Here is a 20,513-nt window from a genome sequence, read left to right as displayed (position 1 = left end):
GTGTAGTGGGCTAGGAGAATAGGCCAAAATGAGTTCAGAGAAGTACGCAGCGGCTAGATCTGAGAGCTGCCCCCGATGGCAGAGGAAGTAAACTGTCCCCTCCTTGATGGCAGCAAAGCAAAGACGCATGCTTCTTGTGGGCCAGTATGAACACTGAGGCAGGGAGCTAAACGGGGAACACAGCTCAAGACGCCAGTCTGAAGAAGTGAGGTGCCTGTGACCGAGCTGACGAGCAGAAGCCAAGAGCTGGGAGGGGTGTTTGTAAAGCCACTAGCCGTAGAAGACATGACCCATGTCAAGGGGCTTCCAGCCAAAATCCCCAGTGGGAATTGGCAAGGAACTCACGGAAGCATGCAATGAGGAAGAAGAATTGAGACTTGACATCAGCCACAGCCCAGAGGGCACCCACTCCAGATTACATCTGTACCAGGTTAATGAGTTTTTTCCTGCTCCCTTACATTGCCCCCCTTCGCCAATCCCAGAGGGCCTAGAGACGACTAGTGAATGGGGGAGCAAGGCAGGAGGGCGATAATGAGGGACAGACCACACCCCATCCCCATCCCCATCCCCGTGGTGGGTTCCCAGCCTGAAGTGGATTTGATGGAAGCGGAGTGAGAGGAAAGAGGGAGATGAGGGAGGGAGCCTTAAACAAAGTAAGATATTGAAGTTTTGACATTTGACTAGACTGGAATTTTTATTACCTGCAAAAATGAGTGTAACTCCATTATTCTTTAGGGTGCCTAAAAAAGCTATGGGGCTGGAGAATTCCTCCACAGACGGGGAAAGAGATAACCAAAAACGTCCCAATGGATTTCTTGGGGCAGTAGACGTGTTCTTCCTGTTGCTTGTCTGTATTTTCTGATTTTTCTCTAATGACACTGGTTTAATAGAAGTTTTGTGGGTTTTTTCCTATATTTAGCTCAACTAACAATCGACTTCATGGTATAAATGGCATTTGAGGTAATTATTGAAGACTTGATTTTGACAGGCAGCACCCACCTGGGGAGTGTGTTTCTGTCCGTAGGGATGAGGCCCAGAGCATGCTTGCATGAAAGAAGGGTGTTCAGTTAGGCCGGGGTATAAATGTAGGGGATGGTGGCAGGTGAAACCAGAGGTCCTACTAGAATTAGCTTCTCTGGCATGCAAGTAAACAGACATGTTCACATTAACTTAATTTCGGGGGAGGGGGTAGACATGCAGAGGAACCCAGAAAGCAACCAACCAGGCCTCAGAAAGAGGGAACTCTGAGGAGGGGCCCTGGGTCAGAGGAGGCCCTGGGAACCTACGGGGCGGGTGTGTGGCTCTTCAGTGTGGAGCTCCGCCTTTAGTGTGCTTCGGCTGCTGGGCATGCCTGCTTCTACTCGGCCCCAGCCCCCAGCCCCCATCTCCTCTCCCTCTTCTCCACCTAATGGCCTTCTTCCGAGCTCAGTTCCCACTTCATGACAACGGGCTCCTCTTTCCAACGTCAAGAACTGAACTGTGAAGTACCTCTTGGTGCCTGACACTGGGAGAGATGGGCCCAGCTCATTGTTTGGTACCAGTCGCAAACATCTTAGAGGAGAGGCTCTAGAGTTCAACCAGGGGGTGCTGGCAGCGAGGGTCCTGTGTGTATTGAGGCTGGGGAGGGGCTGAGGACGGGCAAGTACAGCCATGTGGGACAAATCATGGCGACCTAAAGGCCAAGGAGCAGTGGCTGGGGCATTTCTACCTAACAAAGGGCTGCATCACACCTGGGCTTGACTGTCCACCACAGGTGAGGAGTGGGCCAAGATGTTGAGGGCCTTACATTCTAGGAAGACAACCTGTGCTTAATTATGTAGGTGGTAGAGACAAGGAGCGTCTTGCTGGCGCACGCTCTCACACACACGCACATACACACGCTTTCTCTGGGGACTACAGCATGGCTTTTCAATGCAACACAGGCATTCTGCTCTTTCTTTCCTGTAACTGTACCATGTCACCTGGGGACAGATCTCAAAGAACAAGACGATGTGAAAACTCCCTGATGCTCAGCAGGAAGATCTTTAATCTACTTGGCTCCCCAACATAGCCAAAAATATTACCATAAAGGATCCAATATCCACTCAGGGTGTGTCCTCATGCGAATGAGAATGGGCCCGCCCTGTGACATTCAGTGGTTAGAAATGCTTTTTGCTGCTGAAAAGGACCAAAAAAAAAAAAATTTATATATAGATATAAAAAAATTTAGGACCTGGCTGTTTTGAATAGGTAAATGAACAAATTTGAGAAATAAGACATGTTTCCAAGCTCTGACCAACTCTCCTTGTGAGATTCTTGAAGACAAGAAGGCAAGAAACTACTCCTTTCACAAACATGAACAAATCGTGACTTTTATCATGTACTCAATCACAAGAAGTGTATGGTAGACTCTAAAAATTAAGTAGTGGTGACTTGTATTCTTTCGATAGATAGCTATGAAACACAAATCACGCAGAATAGCCTAAAACAAAGGCAAGATGGTCTTCTATGGATGTTTAATAAACAGTGACATACTATATTCAATAAAAGATCCTTCAATTTGATTTCTTAGGAAGTACACAGCCCTTCTAACTTACGGTTTTCCCTTTGAGAGCAAGAGTTCATTTGAGATAATGCCCTCTGCCCCTACAAACAAATTATTTTAGCCTCAGAACAAGCTTGAGGAATTTTTATAATCTTGTTACATTCTCCCTCACCCAATCCTATCTTTGCCAAGTGATTCCTGTTTATTTTGCCTCTCAGTTTTTCCAGAGAAAATAAACTGCTGAATCCGTGTGGCTCACGCAAAGGCCACAATTGAGCCAGGCAGGTAACAGTAACTCCAAAAAGGGAGAGGAGGTGAGAAAAAAATGAAAAGCCAGAAGTCCTTTCATGTTAACATTTTATTTAAACCAGTACAAGCACCATGCTTAACAGAAGACTGTCCAAAGTAAACATGCAGAGTATGAACTAGCAGAGCCTGAAATCACAGCTTAAAAAGTTGGGCCAGTTGCTGAGTTTGTTAAATGAGGACAGGGAACTGTTAAAATTCACAAGACTAAACCATTACTGTTTCAAGCCTCCTGAATGAGATTCTGTTGGACCATCTAGATAAGCGGGAACTGCCCTGGCAAGTTAGTGATCTCAAACAACATTCAAGTAATATATGTCTATGAATTATATTCCAAAAAGCAAGAAAACACAGTTTCTATCACAACCTTAACACAGTTGTTTCGAATATTACAGGAACATGGTCACTGATTTGAAATGTCAAATGGCACAACAAGAAACAAATTTCTCAAGAATATTCAACTTGGGACCAGTGGTGTTAAGTGGCCTAAGAATATTTACATTCTTCCAGAAATACAAAATAAGATTTGTCCAGAAATGTTTGAGACACTTCTTCACATAAGTTGTAAAGGCTCAAATTCTATAGATTCCAGTATTATCAGTATATTGAACAAACTGGGAAAGCAACCATACTAAGAATATTTGAATTGATAGAATACAAGTTACTCTCTACTTCCACCGAATATCAGCATTTAAACTCTTATGAAAATATCTATTCATCACTAGTCCACGTTATGGATTAATGACATTGCTCAGGTCTTAAAGTAGTCCAAACATTTTTTAAAGTATACCTTCCTTACTATCTATATAGGTGGGTAATAAAGACAGCCAAATTTAATTTGGCAATAAACTCCTCTAAATGGAATTTTTTAGTTAAAAGTGTCAGACCAGGATACAGTTTATGGCTACCTTTGACTCCTGAAAATAGGAGATAAAAGGGGAGAGAAAAGTGCTGACAGACATTTTGCTACAAAGATGATTTAGTAATGATAATAAAAAATTTAGCAACACCCTCTTAAACAAGAGTATGTTTAACTGCACTAGGCATATGGTAAACTTTTTAGAAATAGACAAGTTGAACATTTATTTTAGAAGTCAATTAAACAAAAACAATCTAACAACCTTTCTCCTAACATGACTGCTTCAATACCAAAACAAAGTGAAGACTATTCAAAACCCTGACATTTTGGGATTTCAGCATAGTAACCTGAGAACAGTTTTCTTCATATGTCATTTATGTTGCCACAAAAACCATACTAAAAACATGCTAGGATTACTAGTTGGCTCTATTGTGACAACATTAGATGCTATGCAGAACGTATCCAAGGCCAACAATTTCAAAACGAATGCTGACTTAGAAGACCATGAAGGAGGTTCCCAGGAAAAAAGCTGATGCCAAAAGGGAAAGATTAAGATATGAATGGGAATGGCTGCACCAGAAAGCTATGGAATGTAAAGACTGGAATTATCCAATCTGGAGTTACTATTTCAGAGAAGGCAGAAAAAGAGAGCAAACTGAACTTATACTTGAAAAGAACAGTGCAAAATTTGATTACTGGAAGGGAAATTTATATAAAAGTCTGAGAACACTCTAGAGCATAGGATTTGTAAATCTCCCAATAGGACAGAGGGAGTCGAAACATGTTCTCCTGATTCCCCAATCGTAATCTATTGTCTTGCAAGATACATGTTATTGATAAGGAGTCAAACAAGCTCAAAAAAGCATGATTTATCACAGCTCTTTGTCCCTGTTAGAGAACAGGGGAACTAAGTTCTGTTTATGGAAGTCAGTGTCATCTGACAATATGAAGGACTTTCAAATTTAAAAACAAAACAAAACAAAACATGCAAGACAAAATAAGGAACCTCATTAAAAAATACATTCTTGCAGCACTAGTTTCTCTTATTGCTGCAAACATGGTGACATGAAATTGCATTTCCTTCATTTAAAAACATTAAAAACACTCCGTGTTCACTTGGGTTATATTTGCATTTCCGTAGAATTATAAGCATTATTCTCCAATATCAAAATAGCTGTTTAAAGAATTTGTAAACTTCCTGGGTGAAGTTCTCTCTCTCTCTCTCTGGAAATTGGAATAAAGAATCCTTCCCTTTCATTAACCAAAATAAATGCCCACTCTAGCACTTCCTCATCTCCAACTAACTTCCTATTGCTTCCTGTTTTTTAAATTAGTGAAGCCAAACAGTGTTGGCAACAGAAGATTTAATATCATGAAAATTCCAACTATCTTTACCTCTTTATTAGTGTTGGCACAGAAACCTCAAAAAAATGCAAAGAATATATAAATGAAAAATATGCCAACATAAAATAATGCCTTTCTAGTTTTGAAATGACTAAGATATTCTTAATATAAGAATCTGCTCACCAAATTTGGTTAGTCTTTACAGTATCAAGACCTTTTGTCAAATTAATGTTAAACAGTTACTTATATGTTGTTCTTAAAGTACACTATAAATTAGAATCCTTGCTTTATGCCAAGGATGCCAACAAGACAGATATCCAGTTCAGAATATCTTCTGACGTTTAGGATATAAGATGCAATTTCTATTAATATGTTAACGTTATTAACTCTGGCCAAGGTTTTAAGATAAGTAATTTTTCCTATGGCACAAAGGTAATCATCATAAATACACCCCAAATTATAACTCTCGACTGCCATATATTCACCAATGCAAGCAGATAGTTGGAATTTTTAAAAATATGAAGTTGATTTTATTACAAATTTCAGATACACACATTAGAAAATTGTTTTACTTGGACCCTTTACAAAAGTATTAATTTCACCAAATCTGGAATACTGGCAGTGTAAAAGTCTTAAACTAACCTTAAAGCTAACAAATCAAAGGCACAGTATTAACACATTTAAAATAACTTGTGTTCACAGGACAACATTAAGAGGTGCTTTATAAATAAAGTGTTATTAACCTAGATCCAAAACTATCTAGCTATGACACAACCAGGAATGAAGCCCTTGATTAGTTCCAGCTTATCAATTTCTAAGACTAAGATGCTACTTTCTGTAAGGAGAAAACATAATAGTCATAACTACTATAAAATCTAACTCCCAGACCTTAAGAATGAATGACTGATGAACAAAGTTTCTGGACTTGATTAAAAAGATACAGGAAACCAAAAAAGGTATGGAATTGATGACAAGTATACTTGTAATGCAGCTTACACTAAATTATTTTTCATGGCTCTAAATTGGGTCATTCAAGTCTTTTACCCCAAATTAATTTTAAAGATTTGACAAGTGATAATATGCTATTTTCATATATAAACTGCTAATATCCAGTATTTGTCAAAAGGAGGCAACTGTTGTCTATCACAATCTAATACCCACTTTCCAATGGTGTCTGTAAATAGTAACAAATTCTGAACCGTAAGTTATAGAAATTAGTCACAAGAGTGCAAAAAGTCCCTGGAAAGAAGTAGTCCACCTAACAATTACAAATATAAGGAAACACTTTACAAAGTTTCATTACTATGAAGATGATTTTCCCTTTGTTCAAACTTTGAACAAATGAAGAATTTTTCTTTACTGCAGGAAACAAACTGTAAGTAACAGTGCATTTTTAGGCATAAGTATTTATGTCTGGTTCCAGTATGGTCAGGTTAATACATAAATACTTTAGAAACACAGAAGTTCACATTAGTGGAAAAATCCAAGTTTCTCACGTAACCATTCTTCAGTCAGGTCTTCGGTATTTCTTATTTCAAATACCTTAAGAAAGAAACCTTAGGTCATACTTTGACACTCTCAAAAAAAAAATCAGACACATTGTATATGTGAATATTACATACCAAATTCTCCTTCCTTTCATTCATGTTGGTCATGACGTATCTTTGTAAATTAGATATACCTTTACTTTTTTTAAATGCTAAGTACTGAGTTACCAAAGCTTAGCAATCAAGATGGCATAAAACCAGAACTCTCTTAAAACCTACGAATATTCTAAAAGAATCTACGAACCTACGAATCAAATCTACGAATATTCTAAAAGGACAGTTCTGTTACATCTTACCCACTAGAAGAGATACCCCCAGGTACACACAACTGAAATCAATCTAGTTAGTTAGGAAGTGGAGAACATATGCTGGTCTTCCATAGTTGGAGGAAATACGAGCTGTAGATTGTTTTGAAAAGGATGGACTACAGGTCCACAGCCACAAACCTCTGCAAGAATCTGTACACGCAGGCCCAGTAAGTATAACGGCTATCCAGAAACAACGTAACAGAGCAGAAAGGATGGGATTGAGGCCAATGTGGGTTTGAATCCTGGCTCTGTCACTAAGCAACCCGGGGCAAGTCTTTCATCTTCTGAACCTCAGTTCTCCCATCTATAGAATAGGAATATCACCATCAACCTCACAGGGTTGTGGTCAGGATTCAATGTGATTATCTGTTACTAGTAACTTATAAATTGTAATGCCTTAATTCCAGCACTTGATGGTGTGCTGTGGGATTAGAATGGAAATGAGGCTGTTAACAGAGCTCCCTCCTAGTCACCCAACCCTCTTAGAGCAACTCCAGGGTGTTCCTATACAAATGAGAAAAAGTAGTGTCTGTAAGTTGGTGGTGTCAATGACAATCACATGAGCTAAAGGGAAAAGGCAGAGGGCACTTAAAGACATCTCCTAGATTGATGGTTAAGCACCTAAGGGGAAAACACTGATGCTGTCCTTAAAACCTGAAAGGAAATGTTATTTAATATAGTTTTAGTGAATAATATTCCATTTCAAAACCTTAAAAGTATATACTTTTTCAACTCAAACTGTATAATACGTGGAAGTTAAATAAAGTTTGAGAGTTTACCATTTAACTTCAACAATGCCATAAAACAATGGGGACATGTTAAATCTTAAGTAAAGTGTCCCATATAAAACAGAATGATCTAGCTTAATAAAGCTAGTAAGTATTCTTAACAATTTCAGACTTGGGAACAAGACACAGTTAACTGCATAATATGGAATTCCTGCACAGAAGTTGGTTCATTTAGCCTATGGTAAAGAGCTCTGAGAAGCTTCAATGCTTTCTTTTATCTACTAGAAACTACATTGTGGAAGATGAAAAACTTTCAATGGATTGAATAGTGGCAGTGGATTTTCTAAAGCTGCCTATATTTTAAATGTGATTTCTTCTAATCAACTTACAATTTACATTCAAAAAAACACACTTTGATTAAAGACTCCTATCATTCTATTTCCAAACAGTAAAACTCTCTAAAATGTACTGCTCTGTTATATATAACTTTTACCTGCATAAAAAAAACTTAACTCTTCTGATGACTTTAGCTAATGCTCTAATAGTGTGGGAAAAATATTGTCTCAACAAGCAAGTAAAACACAGATACCACCTTGGTTAGTTCAGCTGTTTGGACTAGCTTATTCTTACTCCCAGCATACATCATCTGTTGTTCAGGCTTACACCCTGGAAAAGAGATTAGTATAGAAACGAGACTTAGATTTTGAAAAAGTGACGGGTTTTCGTTTTTTACTTCTAAAATGACATTTTTAGGATTTTCTTATCCAACAGGTTTACAAAAAACTTCAATCCAACTGTGAATGGGTGTATTTCAAGAGTCTTACACTGCATACTGCCTACATGAAGCCACAGCTAAATGACAAACAAGTCCCTGGGGTCGATAAAAATAAATATGGCTAGATCTCTGTGTATCTTCTAGAACTCTGTAAATACTTAAGAACTTTTCAGTGCAATCTTAATTTTGACATCGGATATCAAGATCAATTTTATGGATGCCTCATATATAAAGGTTTGGGGATGGGGATGGATCAGTGTGGGGTGATCTGCCCTGAAAAAAAGTTACAGGCTGCTTACATATAAAGTTAAAAAGGTACTGCAGTTATTTTAAGTGCTAAATAAATAATACAAATAATAAAGTTTAGAGAAGATTCAGGGAGTTTACGGTGGGCTTAAATGGTAGTGGTACTGGGAGTTCTGATGGTAACGGATATATCCTAAATAACAATAAGCCACTTCAATATCCAATGTAAGCTATTCTGGGACGATTCTTAAGGTTACAGGAACATTATCAAGTACTATTTTAAAGATAAACACAAATAAATATCATGATAATACATGAAGTTCACGTACTCATACACAAAACCTAAAAAGAAAATGTACGTTGGTGTTTTAAAATGTCACTACATATCAAATTCCATAAAATGCATGTATGATTTGACCAAACACTTACACTTCTAGAAATTTATCCTAAGAAAACAAGCAAGTTCTCAGAAAGGACGCTTTATAGCAACTCCTTTCTAGGGATGAATTCATGTGCACATATATACCTCTATTTAAGTTATTCAACACTTTACATCTTTAAAAGAAGCATAAAATGTCTCCTATAAAAATGGTTTAATTAGATCAAAACCAAATATGCACTATTTAAAGAAATTCACTCACCAACAGGACTGGAGAAAATAAAGCACAGAGGATATGAAACTCTTCCATCATCATGTTGGTATTTATAACTATACACAATGAAGGTTTTTCTCAAGTTAAAGAAACTAAAATTACTGCTATATTTGACTCAAGTACTTACCAACAAAGTTCTGAAAGAAAATACACACTGGGGAGCTAGTGAGTGGTAAATTTCTGTCCTCTCCATTTGAGCCATACCTTTATTATCATTATCTTTCCACAAAAGTATACATGAGCCCCAAAGATAAGGTATAAAAACATATAAGCTCTCAAAAATAAATTTATTAAAAGTAAATGGATACAGTATGGATTTTTTTCTCTTCCTAAATTTTTACCTGTAAACACATAATAATAAAAGGAATTTTTTAAAAAGGAAATAATTCATCCCACTAGTATGTCAGCTTCCCATTCTTCTCAGTCCACGATGGGCATACATGTTTTGATTTTGATCATGGTGTAGGAGAAATTTTTGTAAAATACAGGGCTTTTAAAAATTGAAAAAAAAAAAAAAAAACGGGGGCGCCTGGGTAGCGCAGTCGTTAAGCGTCTGCCTTTGGCTCAGGGCGTGATCCTGGCGTTCCGGGATCGAGTCCCACATCAGGCTCCTCCGCTGGGAGCCTGCTTCTTCCTCTCCCTCTCCCCTGCTGTGTTCCCTCTCTCACTGGCTGTCTCTCTGTCACATAAATAAATAAAATCTTTAAAAAAAAAAAAAATTGAAAAACACCAACTTCATAATAAAATTCTGACCACAAAAGAAAACACATCTTTTTAAAGCACTAAGAAAAGGATATCGAGGTTGTCGTTCGGGCAGTTCATCTTTAAGTTCATCCGGGGAAATGCCCTGGCACCATGAAGAAAAACAACTTTTAAGCATTTTCTGACCCATAAATCCTTAAGAGATATACCAAGCACGCATTCTACTAACAGACAGAAATTCATAACCATATAACACAACATAAAATCTTATGTTACTAAATTGTATATCACCTGAATTACTAAACCCTCAAACTACTGAATGCCCACTCAGTTTAGTTCCATTTATTAACAAAATAGTCGTGGCTCATGTTCCAGTTCAGGAAAAACTGAGTAAGATAATAAGCCACCCCTCAAAGGAAACATCAATGTCTAATTTAGGGTGAAAAAAGCGAATTTCTTTCCGGTCTAAATTAGTTACTTAATTTGACAAACTAAATGCTTAGGTCATAGCATTTTAGTTTTGCATTATCGGCCAAGCAATTTAGAAGTTACACTGGACATGTAGCCTTAACTTCTACCACTTATTACACTGGATTTCAGTAATGTTTTAAAGAAGGTGATTCAGTTAGCAAGACACTGTGCTACATAATAATTAGCACATGCTTTTCATGCATAATGAGCGTGTACTTAGACTCATTTTAAAAGTACATGTAACTAACATAGCATCTTTTAGGCAATAATAATTGCTTAACTATAGAAATGTACTTAGCTGTTGAAACAAACCTCAAGCTCTTCATCCAGTACCACCAGGCGTTTATCCTTATCAATTTTCACTAAAATAAAAATATAGTATAAGTAAACTGTGATTTTTTTTTTTAATGTAAACTGTGATTCTAATGTGACCTTGATCTACCCAACCCACAGGGTCTCAGCCCTTTTCTTCTGGCATCTAAAATTAAAACATTAGGGACGCCTGGGTGGCTCAGTCCGTTAAGCATCTGCCTTCAGCTCAGGTATGATCTCAGGGTCCTGGAATCAAGTCCCGCATCCGGCTCCCTGCTCAGCAGGGAGCCTGCTTCTCCCTCTGCTCCTTGCCCCTTGCTTGTGCGCTCTCTCTCTCTGACAAATAAATAAATAAAATCTTAAAAAAAATAAAAATAAAATAAAAATTAAATTAAATTAAAACATTATGAAACAAACATAAAACTCATTTGCAGTTTAGTTTATGGTCTGTTAGCTAGCTGTGCTTTTCAAGCAGTCAGCATTTAAAGGCTTTTATCCACAATTCCCATCACATAACTTGCTTATTTAGAATTTTATGTCAACTCCTTACATTTTCCATGTATCCGAAGAATTTTGTAACTCATATGCAACTTTCTACATAATAAGGTCCGAAAGGGTGACTGTAAATGAGATTGGTCTATGTAACATGGTTAGAACTCCAAGGGAAAAGCAGACCAGGGGTTAAGATAGAACCACCACCACCAATTCCCAGCTTCTCCAGAGTCAAGATTTCATAGTGCAATAGATTATTATGAGATAGCAGAAAACCAACTAGCAGTGATATCTATATTTAAATATATGTAACATAATCCAAAGCCAAACTGAAATATGTTTAGATAATCTATGCCTTTATTCTTTTCCATTACTCTGAAAAGTTGGCCATTTTTGGTTTTACACTAATTTCATAGTAAATTCTGTAAGATATGGTAAGATCTCATACAGCTTTACCTTTTGCAGCACAATGGAACAGATACGAATTTTCACTTTTAAGAACTGTATGCCTATGTTGTAGTATTTATTTGTAATTGAACCAAAGCTCATTACAAGTTGTCACTACCTCGTTAATTCACATCTGCCAGATGCCTCTCTGTGAAGCACAGTCTATAGAGATCTATACTGTGACCCACCTGCCCTTCCTTCATCTTTCTAAGTCATCACCCACATATTAAATATTATTTAAGAATATAAAAGAAATCTGAATAACATCAGATAAGTTCACAGTGGAAGAAGTCATAGGCAAATCATTCTTTCCATTGTCAGAAGTCAGTGACGCTTAAAAGTACTCTCCATGAAACTGGGGTTCAAGTCTAGAATTGAAATAAGGTCCCAAATCACTGTGAAGACAATGCTGAACACTTTACCATTTTAGGTGCAGGGAAAGGTTTCTGGCTGAGATTGAATGACCGGTCAATTTTTAGTCTCCTGAGAAGTTAAAGGATGGAGCTGGATGGGTCACTACAATGACCAGGTGGCTAAGATCATCTTCTCCAGAGCTGTACAGGCAGCTGAGGAGGGAGGTAGGACACTCCACCTCCGTTCTAGGGTAACAGCTGTTACTTGTTTTTTAAAGTGATCTAAAAGCAAGGGGAAGGGACACCTGGGTGGCTCAGGTCATGATCTCAGGGTTCTGGGATGGAGTCTGTCCTATACCCCCACCCCTCGGTCAGCAGGGACCCTGCTTCTCTCTCTGCCTGCCACTTCCCCTGCTTCTGCACACATGCTCTCTCTCTGACAAATAAATAAATAAATAAATAACATCTTTAAAATAAATAAATAAAAGTAAGGGGGAAGATTAAAACAGAAGGAGGCAAATTATTTCCTAACGGCCCAGTTTATTCAATGTAGCTATAAGATAAAAATCAACAAAGACCATGGAACTGAGGCAATCACATTTAGCTTACTTATAATGGCAGCATTATTCGTTTCTTTGCGAAAACGAAACTTTCTCAGCTTTTCCACTAAATCTTCAGCGACATCACAAACCACCAAAGACTCACTCTAGAAAAGAAAAAAAATCATGTATAAAATGTCATGACTTCAATATGTGGACGTGTTAAAGTTATAAAACTTAATACCTTTAAAAACATACAATGACATCTATAAACGTCACGTCACAATTATGTGAGTTAACATGAAACACATGAATATTTAAAGAGCTTTTAAATCTACCAACCTTTGTATCTAAGTTAATTATACACATTTGTTCACATAGACTATATATATATGTATATATATATGGGCTACACTTTAACTTTCTCTTTGGCTAATAAGTATCTTAAAGAACTATCTAAACTAATGTGCTACTTCATCAGAACCGGAGAGGAGGAGAAGAATATAGGAAATTCAAGGATCGCTGTCTGCTGTCAGAAAGTCTAACATTTTTGCACTATGCAGGAAAGCAATCTTTATTAGAATTAATAAGACCTTAGTACATTTTTATGTCTCACAACTCTGAAAAAATACAAATCAAGTATGATTTGTAAAGAGTAAAGAGTAAAGACCAGTAACATTTTATATCTTAATGAAATGACAATGGGAATTTTAAAAAAGAAGTTATCGGGGCGCCTGGGTGGCTCAGCCATTAAGCGTCTGCCTTCGGCTCAGGTCATGATCCCAGGGTTCTGGGATCGAGCCCCACATTGGGCTCCCTGCTCGGCGGGAAACCTGCTTCTCTCTCTCACACTCCCCTTGCTTGTGTTCCCTCTCTCGCTGTCTCTCCCTCTCTGTCAAATAAATACATAAAATCTTTTTAAAAAATAAAAAAATAAACATAAAAATAAAAAAAGAAGTTACTAAGAATTATGAAAGTGAGATGCCTGGCTGGCTCAGTCTGTAGAGCATACAACTCTTGATCTTGGGGTCATGAGTTCAAGACCCGCACTGGGTGCAGAGATTACTTAAAAAAAAAGAATTATGAAAGCAAAACCAGATGGAACAAATACAAAAACTAAAAGAACCTTTTATAAATTATGAAAAAATGTATGAGATTCTTCTCCAGAAATGTGGCAAGGAAATAACCAAAGGACTCTTCTCTTAGTAATGCAAATGTATTACTGATTGCAAACACAAGCATGGAAATGGTTATTTTTCCCTTTTTTTTTAATGTGTAAAACTTTGAACACGTACTAAAGGAGGGAATAGTATAGTGGAACCCTATGCACCTATAATTCAGCTTCAAACATTATTAACACACAGCCAATCTTATTACATCAACACTCTCAATACTGCCCAACGGACTGTCACACAGCAAAGGCCTGAAGTCATTTCAACTGTGAATATTTTAGTATGTCTCATTAAAATGACAGTTTGTGCCATTAAGAATATAAGGACAATAACATTATCTTACCTTAAAAAACTAACAATAATTCCAGTCTCAAATAATCAAACAATTCAAATTCCCCTCAATGTTTTTTGTTTTGTTTTCCCTGTTGTTGGTTTGATAGACTCAGGTACCAAATAAGGTCCACATGCTTTGATCTTTTCATACATAAGGTCCCCCCCTCCTTCAAGAGAATTAGAACAGTTCTGAGACCAATGCTAAATACACATTTCTCATTATAACCCAAAAAGATTAAGGTTTTCAATTTTAAGTTAAAACATAAATTTAATAAAAGCCTGCTTTAACCCCATGTTGGGTAAATGAGAGTGTAAGTTAAAGCAGGAAATAGCTGTCAATTTTAAATTGTCCTTTAAATTCAGAACACTGCTAATATGTAAGGTATGATATACCATAGGATATGCTATTTACAATTAGAAAGGACATCCCACCAATAAGTATTATCCAATGAATAAGGCTCCTGTAGGAGTCAGGTATATGCGTCCTATTAGTTCTCCTTAGAGAAAGAGATGCTAAGACAGTCATATGGAGTTTCCTGAAGGTAGTATTCAATCCTAGTTTATTTTTTTCTATCTTTCAAGAAAGGTAGAGTCAAAAAACTAGAATTTTCATTTTCTGTTCAACAAAGGTAGAAACCATTAGTGAAACTAATAAATATTTTAGATTCCTCTTTAGGCAAAGACCAATTTATCACAAAAGTCTTATCTTCCAGCTCTGATACTCAGAGCTGCTTGTGCAATCCTGACATTCTAAGGACCAGGAACCAAGTGAAAAACATGCTGTGATTTAATTTATATAGCCTTTTGGGGGGCATTTTCACCCCTCCCAATACCATAATAAGGTCAAAAATTCCTTGCTACAAGAAAAGGGACCCAGGTTCAGTCAATTCTAATTGCTTACAGTTAGTAGAAGGATTTACGAATGAGTGTAACACCCTGCAAACAACTCCACCTGGGTAAATATTAACACACAGTTAAGTGGAGTGTTGAGCTCAAGTGTTCACTTACTGGTTTATCCATGTAAGGAACATTTAATGAGTGTAAGCACTGTGCTAAGTGCTAGGGATACAATCCTATAAAATAAATAATATGGGCCTGCCCTCAGGAAGCTTCTAATATAGTCTAGTAGAGAACACACTTATAGAGAACAGACCTACATCAAAAGGAACAGGTAAGAAAACATACTTGTTTGCACCTGTGATAAGAACTAGACAGGAGAGACACAGCTGCTGTAAGAACTTAGGACTAGGGAAGAACACCATGGTCACAATAGGTCTGCCTGAAAAAGGTATTTGAAGGACCAAAACTGCCTATGCAAAGACCCTTTGAGTAAAGGGATCATGGCACATCTAAGTTAATGAAAGGCCACTGTGACTCAAGCACAAGCAGGAACATGGTATAACAGAAGGTTGGGTAGGGGCTGGACCACACAGGGCACAGCAGGTCATGCTTTGGTCTTTATCCTATGAGCAAAGGGAAGCCACTAAAGTGTTTTAAGCAGAGTGATGATGGGAAACGTGACCAGATTTGCATGCAGGAAACAGGCAGAGTGCCAAGAAGAATAGAGCAAGGCTAGTTAGTTGGCAAGCTTAGTACAAGGGAGAGATGAAAAGTAGCTTAGGCTGATGAAGATCAAAGAGAAGTAGGGAAATACTGCTAGTAACAGTTAACATGTATTAAACACTATGACAGAAACACGGTGCTATGTCCTTTACATACATCTCCCCTCATACTCAAAACAATCCCTTAGGATGAGTTTTTCTTATCCCCATTTTGCAAGAAACTAAGGCTTAGAGAGGTTGTTTCTTCCCCAAAGTTACACAACTAGTGAAGCCTGATCTCTAGCCACTCTCAACCACTACAAAGGCGGTAGTGACAAATTGGGTCTTAGAGGTGTGAGTTAGGAAAAAGGGTTCCAGATGACCCCAAAGCTTCTCACTTCGTGTTAACAGACTAAATGATACCTTTCACGGAGTTAAGAACCTGAGGAAGAACAGGTTTGCAGGGAAAAAGCATGAGTTCTATTTTGGACAAATTGAGGTGGCCTCAAGGCACCCAAGTGGGGAAAAGCTCCTAGAGGATAACTAAATAGTGGAATATACAGATCTGGACTGGATCTCAGAAGCAAGTGTAATAAAAATTCACAAGTCATCTCCTTACAGGTAGGAGGTAACTGAAGCGATGAGTGTTAAGAAAGGATGGAGAAAGTATACAGAATGGAAAACAAAGCATTAGATTGGAGCCTAGGACTCCTACATGTGATATCCAGGTAAGGAGAATAGTCTGCATGGGACACAAATGGGCCAACAGGAAAAGCAGGAGAAAAAACAGAACCCAAGGGGAAGGCATGTAGGAAGAGAAGCTTCAAAAAGGAGAGTAGTCAACTGCGTGGAATGCAGATGAAAAGTCAGAAAAGATGAGAATTGAAGGCAGTCCCTTGGTTCTGGTGACCATGACAAGATCTATTCGAGGGAGGTGGGTTGAGAAATGAGTGGGAGGTCAGAGATAGGACAGTGGGGGATTGTGTTTTGTTTCTAATTAAAGAAAAGAGTATATTTAAACACCCGATAGGAAAGATCCAGAAAATTCTTGTTAGGCAATTTACTTAATTCTTCACTTTATTTTTGAGCGAGGCGTTCAACTCATTCGAGTATGGAAGCCAAAGCCCCGAGAACAAACTAAAGCTTTTGACGGTCACTTTAAGGCTAAGGACCAAAACCTTAGGCCAAAAAGACTTCCAACTGCCGTAACTGGAAGAAAGCAAGAATACGGAAAAATCTTTAGAGGCAGGCTGGGGAAGGAGGAGGCAGAAGCTAAAGGCGAGGCCGCAAGAATGGAATCTGAAATTTCGAGCTCTCCCTGGAAAGGCCGCCAGGCGGAAGGTGCTCAGCGCCTGTCTGCCCCCTCAGGCCTGGCCCGGGTCCTGGCAAAGAAACCGGCGTTTGGGGCAGCCCTTCGCTGGGCCAGAACGCCTGCCCCTCCGACCCTGCAGTTCAGGAGCTGGAAGCCTCCATCCAGAAAGACCGAGAGAGAATGACCCAGCCGTACTGGCCGCACCCCAGTCCCTGGATCCACTGGGCGGATCGACCCCAGGGCCGCTTCGAGGATGCTGCCCTTAAGCGGGTTGGCAGCGGCGGCGGGGGGAGGCCAAGTCCCTGGCTGTGGGCACGCGCCAGCAGCCGGGGCGGAAGCGGCCGCCGACCCACCCCGGGCGCTGCCCGCCGAGCCCGGCTCTGGCAAACGAGAGAGCCCGGCTGGCTGGCCCAGCCCTCCGGCCCCCGCCCTCCCGGCGGCAACTCACCATTTTCCTTCCGGCCGTCAGCGGCTCCTCGCCTTCCCTCGGGCCCCTTTAAGAATGGCACGGCTGCCGCCTCCCTTCCTGCCCCGGCGCCTGGCAGAGTCGCCCCCACCCATGAACGCGACCGGGGCGGGCCGGCACGTGACGGCGGACGGCGGGAGGCGCGGCTCAAAATTAGTCGAATCGCGAGCGCCTGCTGGCTCCTGTTCCTTTTAGGAAAGAAGGTTCTGCCCGTCTGAGAATGGGGCCATCTTGCAGAAATGCACTCTTAACATTCAAGCCCGTTCTTGCTCCTTTTTAACTTTACTCTGAGAGCATTTCATAGTGATATGATTAAGTCCATCATTTCAATGGCAAATATGTGCGTTGACCACGGTCTACCTTCCAAATGCAACTCTCCACTTTATTTTTGAGCGTGGAGTTCAACCCATTGGAGAAGTGAAACCAAAGCACCCAAGTCCCTCAAAGGTCCCTCAAACCTAGGCACGCCTGCCTTTCCTCCCACCCTCTCTGAGCCCCCACACCCCCACCGCGGATCCCCACGACTTTCCAGGACTTGATGAATACATTCCTTTTCTCAATGGTGTTTATTTATTGAAGTATGAATGATGACTGCTATCTATATGGGTGTTACGAACTACTGCCTAAGGACACTTCTAGAAGTTTCTGTAGGCGGTGCAGACTTACTGGAGCAAGCTAATTTTTGAATGTGGTGAGGAAAGTAGTTTGGAAGAAGTAAAGTTTGAACTCTAGAATTCATACAGTTGCTTTCAATAAAGAAACTTCCTGGGGTAGGATATCATGGTGTTTACCGCGTAGTGCTAGCCTGGTGCCTGGTCCACAATAGGTGCTCAGTTAATATTTGCAGAATGAGTAAAAGAACCAAAGAAAAAGATAATTCCAGAACGTGCTCCCACTGCCGTTGTTCTTCATTAGTATTAAACTGAATTATTGGAATTTTTATTTTTTTAAAGATTTTTATTTATTTGAGAGAGAGAGAGCTGAAGTGCGCGACGGATGGGTGTAGGGAGGAGGGGTAGAGGGGGAGGAAGAGGAACGAGCAGACATCCCTTCTGAGGACCCTGTGATCCTGATCTGAGCTGAAATCAGGATTCCGTTGCTCAAGGACTGAAACACCAGGTGCCCCCCTGAATTATTAAAATTTTTAAAGTTTGTATTAATGTTTAAATTTAATGAATTGTTAGCATGTTAATAAATAACATTAAGTCAGGGTTCAAAATACAGAAACTAATTTGACACAATACCCACATTTGCGCAAAAATTAGAAAAATAAAAGTATTAGCTATAAGAAATTCCACAGCTCAACTACATTCTCATAGTGATCTGCCCCCATAAAACTTTTTACTATGAGAAGGGGACTGTTAAGTTTGACCGATAGTACCATGTAATAAACGATGGAAGAGAAAATGATGTTAGTGGTCCATGAGCTTATATTTGACTTTAACATAGATTCTCCCCCCAACCCTCACTTTTTCCTGATCTCCTCTCTCCACCTATAGGAGGAATTGGAGGAAAAGGTGAAAAAATTAACATTAAGCTACATGACATCACACCTGATAAATGGCAAATCCAATCCATTGTGGTTTTTTCCCCCCTTTCATTCCATTTTTTTTTTCTTTAATGTTTCCCAAGTGTTATTGGCAATGCAATGGGCTGGCCTTATATTACACAGAAGAGAGGTTGGACTGGGTATACTGACAAGATAAGAACACTGGTGAAAATGTGATTTATTTTATTTTATGGGCAGTAAAAAATTAATGTAGACTATATACAGAAACTTCAAACTCAGTCCTTAGAACATGTTTTACACACACAAAAAAATATTATAGCTATTTTAAATGGGGTTTGGAAATGCCATCTGGCTTGGGTTATTCATGGAGCTGGGGGGGGGGTGGCGGCACAAAGTTCTGGAAGGTTTTCCAAAACTTTCTGCCTGACTAACCTGTATAAAAAAGTCAAGAACCTATCAATACTACGCTGTATTGAAGTCACTGAAATGTGTTTTATCCCTGGGAAGCATTTGACATGAAGACAAGATCAGGGTCAATAGTAAAGAAGTATTCTAAGTAAAAATTGATGGAAGATCAGAGCTAGAATAATCTTTTCTGGCCTGAATTTCTTCTAAGTCTTTTTTTCTCTATAACACACCCTTGCTATAGTGCATTTGTATTATTTATATATTCCCACCTGTTTACTCCACCAATAAATATTTACTGAGGGCCCATTATCCAAAACAGATTAAAAATCCCCACCATCCTGGAACTAACATTCTAATAGGGAGGACGAGGTAACAGACAATAAGAATAATAAATTAGTAAACAATATTGTATGTTAGAAGGTGATTAGTGGGGGCGGGGATACGAAAAGAGAGATTGGGAGTGCAGGGGTGAGGGATTTGTGATTTTAAATTGGGTAGTAGTCCTAGTCTCATTACGAAGGTCATCTCTGAACAAAGATTTGAAGCTGTGGAGATTAGCCACATCTGGAGGAACATTTCACACAGAGGATACAACACTGCAAAGGCCCAGAGGCAGAAGCATACATGTTGTTACAGGGGACAAAAAAAGCAATCAAATGACTGGAGTGGATGAGCTGGGGTGAGTCATAGAGGGGTTGGAGGGCTGGATCCTAAGCCTCGTAAATGATCATAAGGACTCTGGCTTTTACAGAGTCAAAATATAGTGTTGGAGTGTTGGAGAGATTGAGCTGGGGAATGATGCGGTCTGTTACGCATTTTAGCAGGCTCATTCTGACTTCAGCGTCCTTTTAAGAAGATGCTTCTGCTGTTGTGTTAGACTGCAGGGACAGAAGGACTTCCAGAGCCAGCCAAGATACAGTAACCAAGCCGTAGTCTCTCTCACCGATTACAACTAAAAGCTCTGGGCAGAATATAAACAGAACTACCTGAGGACTCTAAAGAGTAAATAAAACAAAATAGCCAGTGACTTGAAGAAGGAAATATTTTGGTGGCCTCCTCTTCGTCCTGTTTGGGAAGGAGGGATTCCTGTCCTAGGGTTGTGGGGAGAGCCAAACACATAACACTCAACACTAGACAGATGAAACTGATAGCAGTTTTTTAGTCA

The 20,513-nt window shown here is 39.2% G+C and overlaps 1 protein-coding gene across 3 annotated transcripts; it reads right to left on the bottom strand.

Annotated features, from left to right (window-relative positions):
- Positions 1-2,864: 2,864 nt before the first annotated feature.
- GMFB (glia maturation factor beta) lies at positions 2,865-17,551 on the bottom strand. Of its 3 annotated transcripts, none has more exons than XM_045810447.2 (7): positions 17,413-17,551; positions 12,677-12,773; positions 10,776-10,825; positions 10,088-10,137; positions 9,279-9,364; positions 8,209-8,282; positions 2,865-6,575 (listed from the first exon to the last, which is right to left on the bottom strand). In XM_045810447.2, the coding sequence occupies exons 1-7, from the start codon at positions 17,413-17,415 to the stop codon at positions 6,504-6,506; spliced, it is 432 nt and encodes a 143-aa protein (XP_045666403.1). In that variant the 5' UTR covers positions 17,416-17,551; the 3' UTR covers positions 2,865-6,503. The 3 variants fall into 3 exon arrangements, with proteins under 3 accessions (XP_045666403.1, XP_045666404.1, XP_087712093.1); XM_045810448.2 differs by having other exon boundaries at positions 9,279-9,361; XM_087855967.1 differs by lacking the exon at positions 2,865-6,575 and having other exon boundaries at positions 8,228-8,282; positions 9,279-9,363.
- Positions 17,552-20,513: the final 2,962 nt, after the last annotated feature.

This window comes from Ursus americanus, chromosome 26 (assembly GCF_024610735.1).
Source record: "Ursus americanus isolate L20-20 chromosome 26, mUrsAme1.1.p, whole genome shotgun sequence".
Lineage (NCBI taxonomy): Eukaryota > Metazoa > Chordata > Mammalia > Carnivora > Ursidae > Ursus > Ursus americanus.
This window is presented reverse-complemented; position numbering and strand designations above follow the sequence as displayed.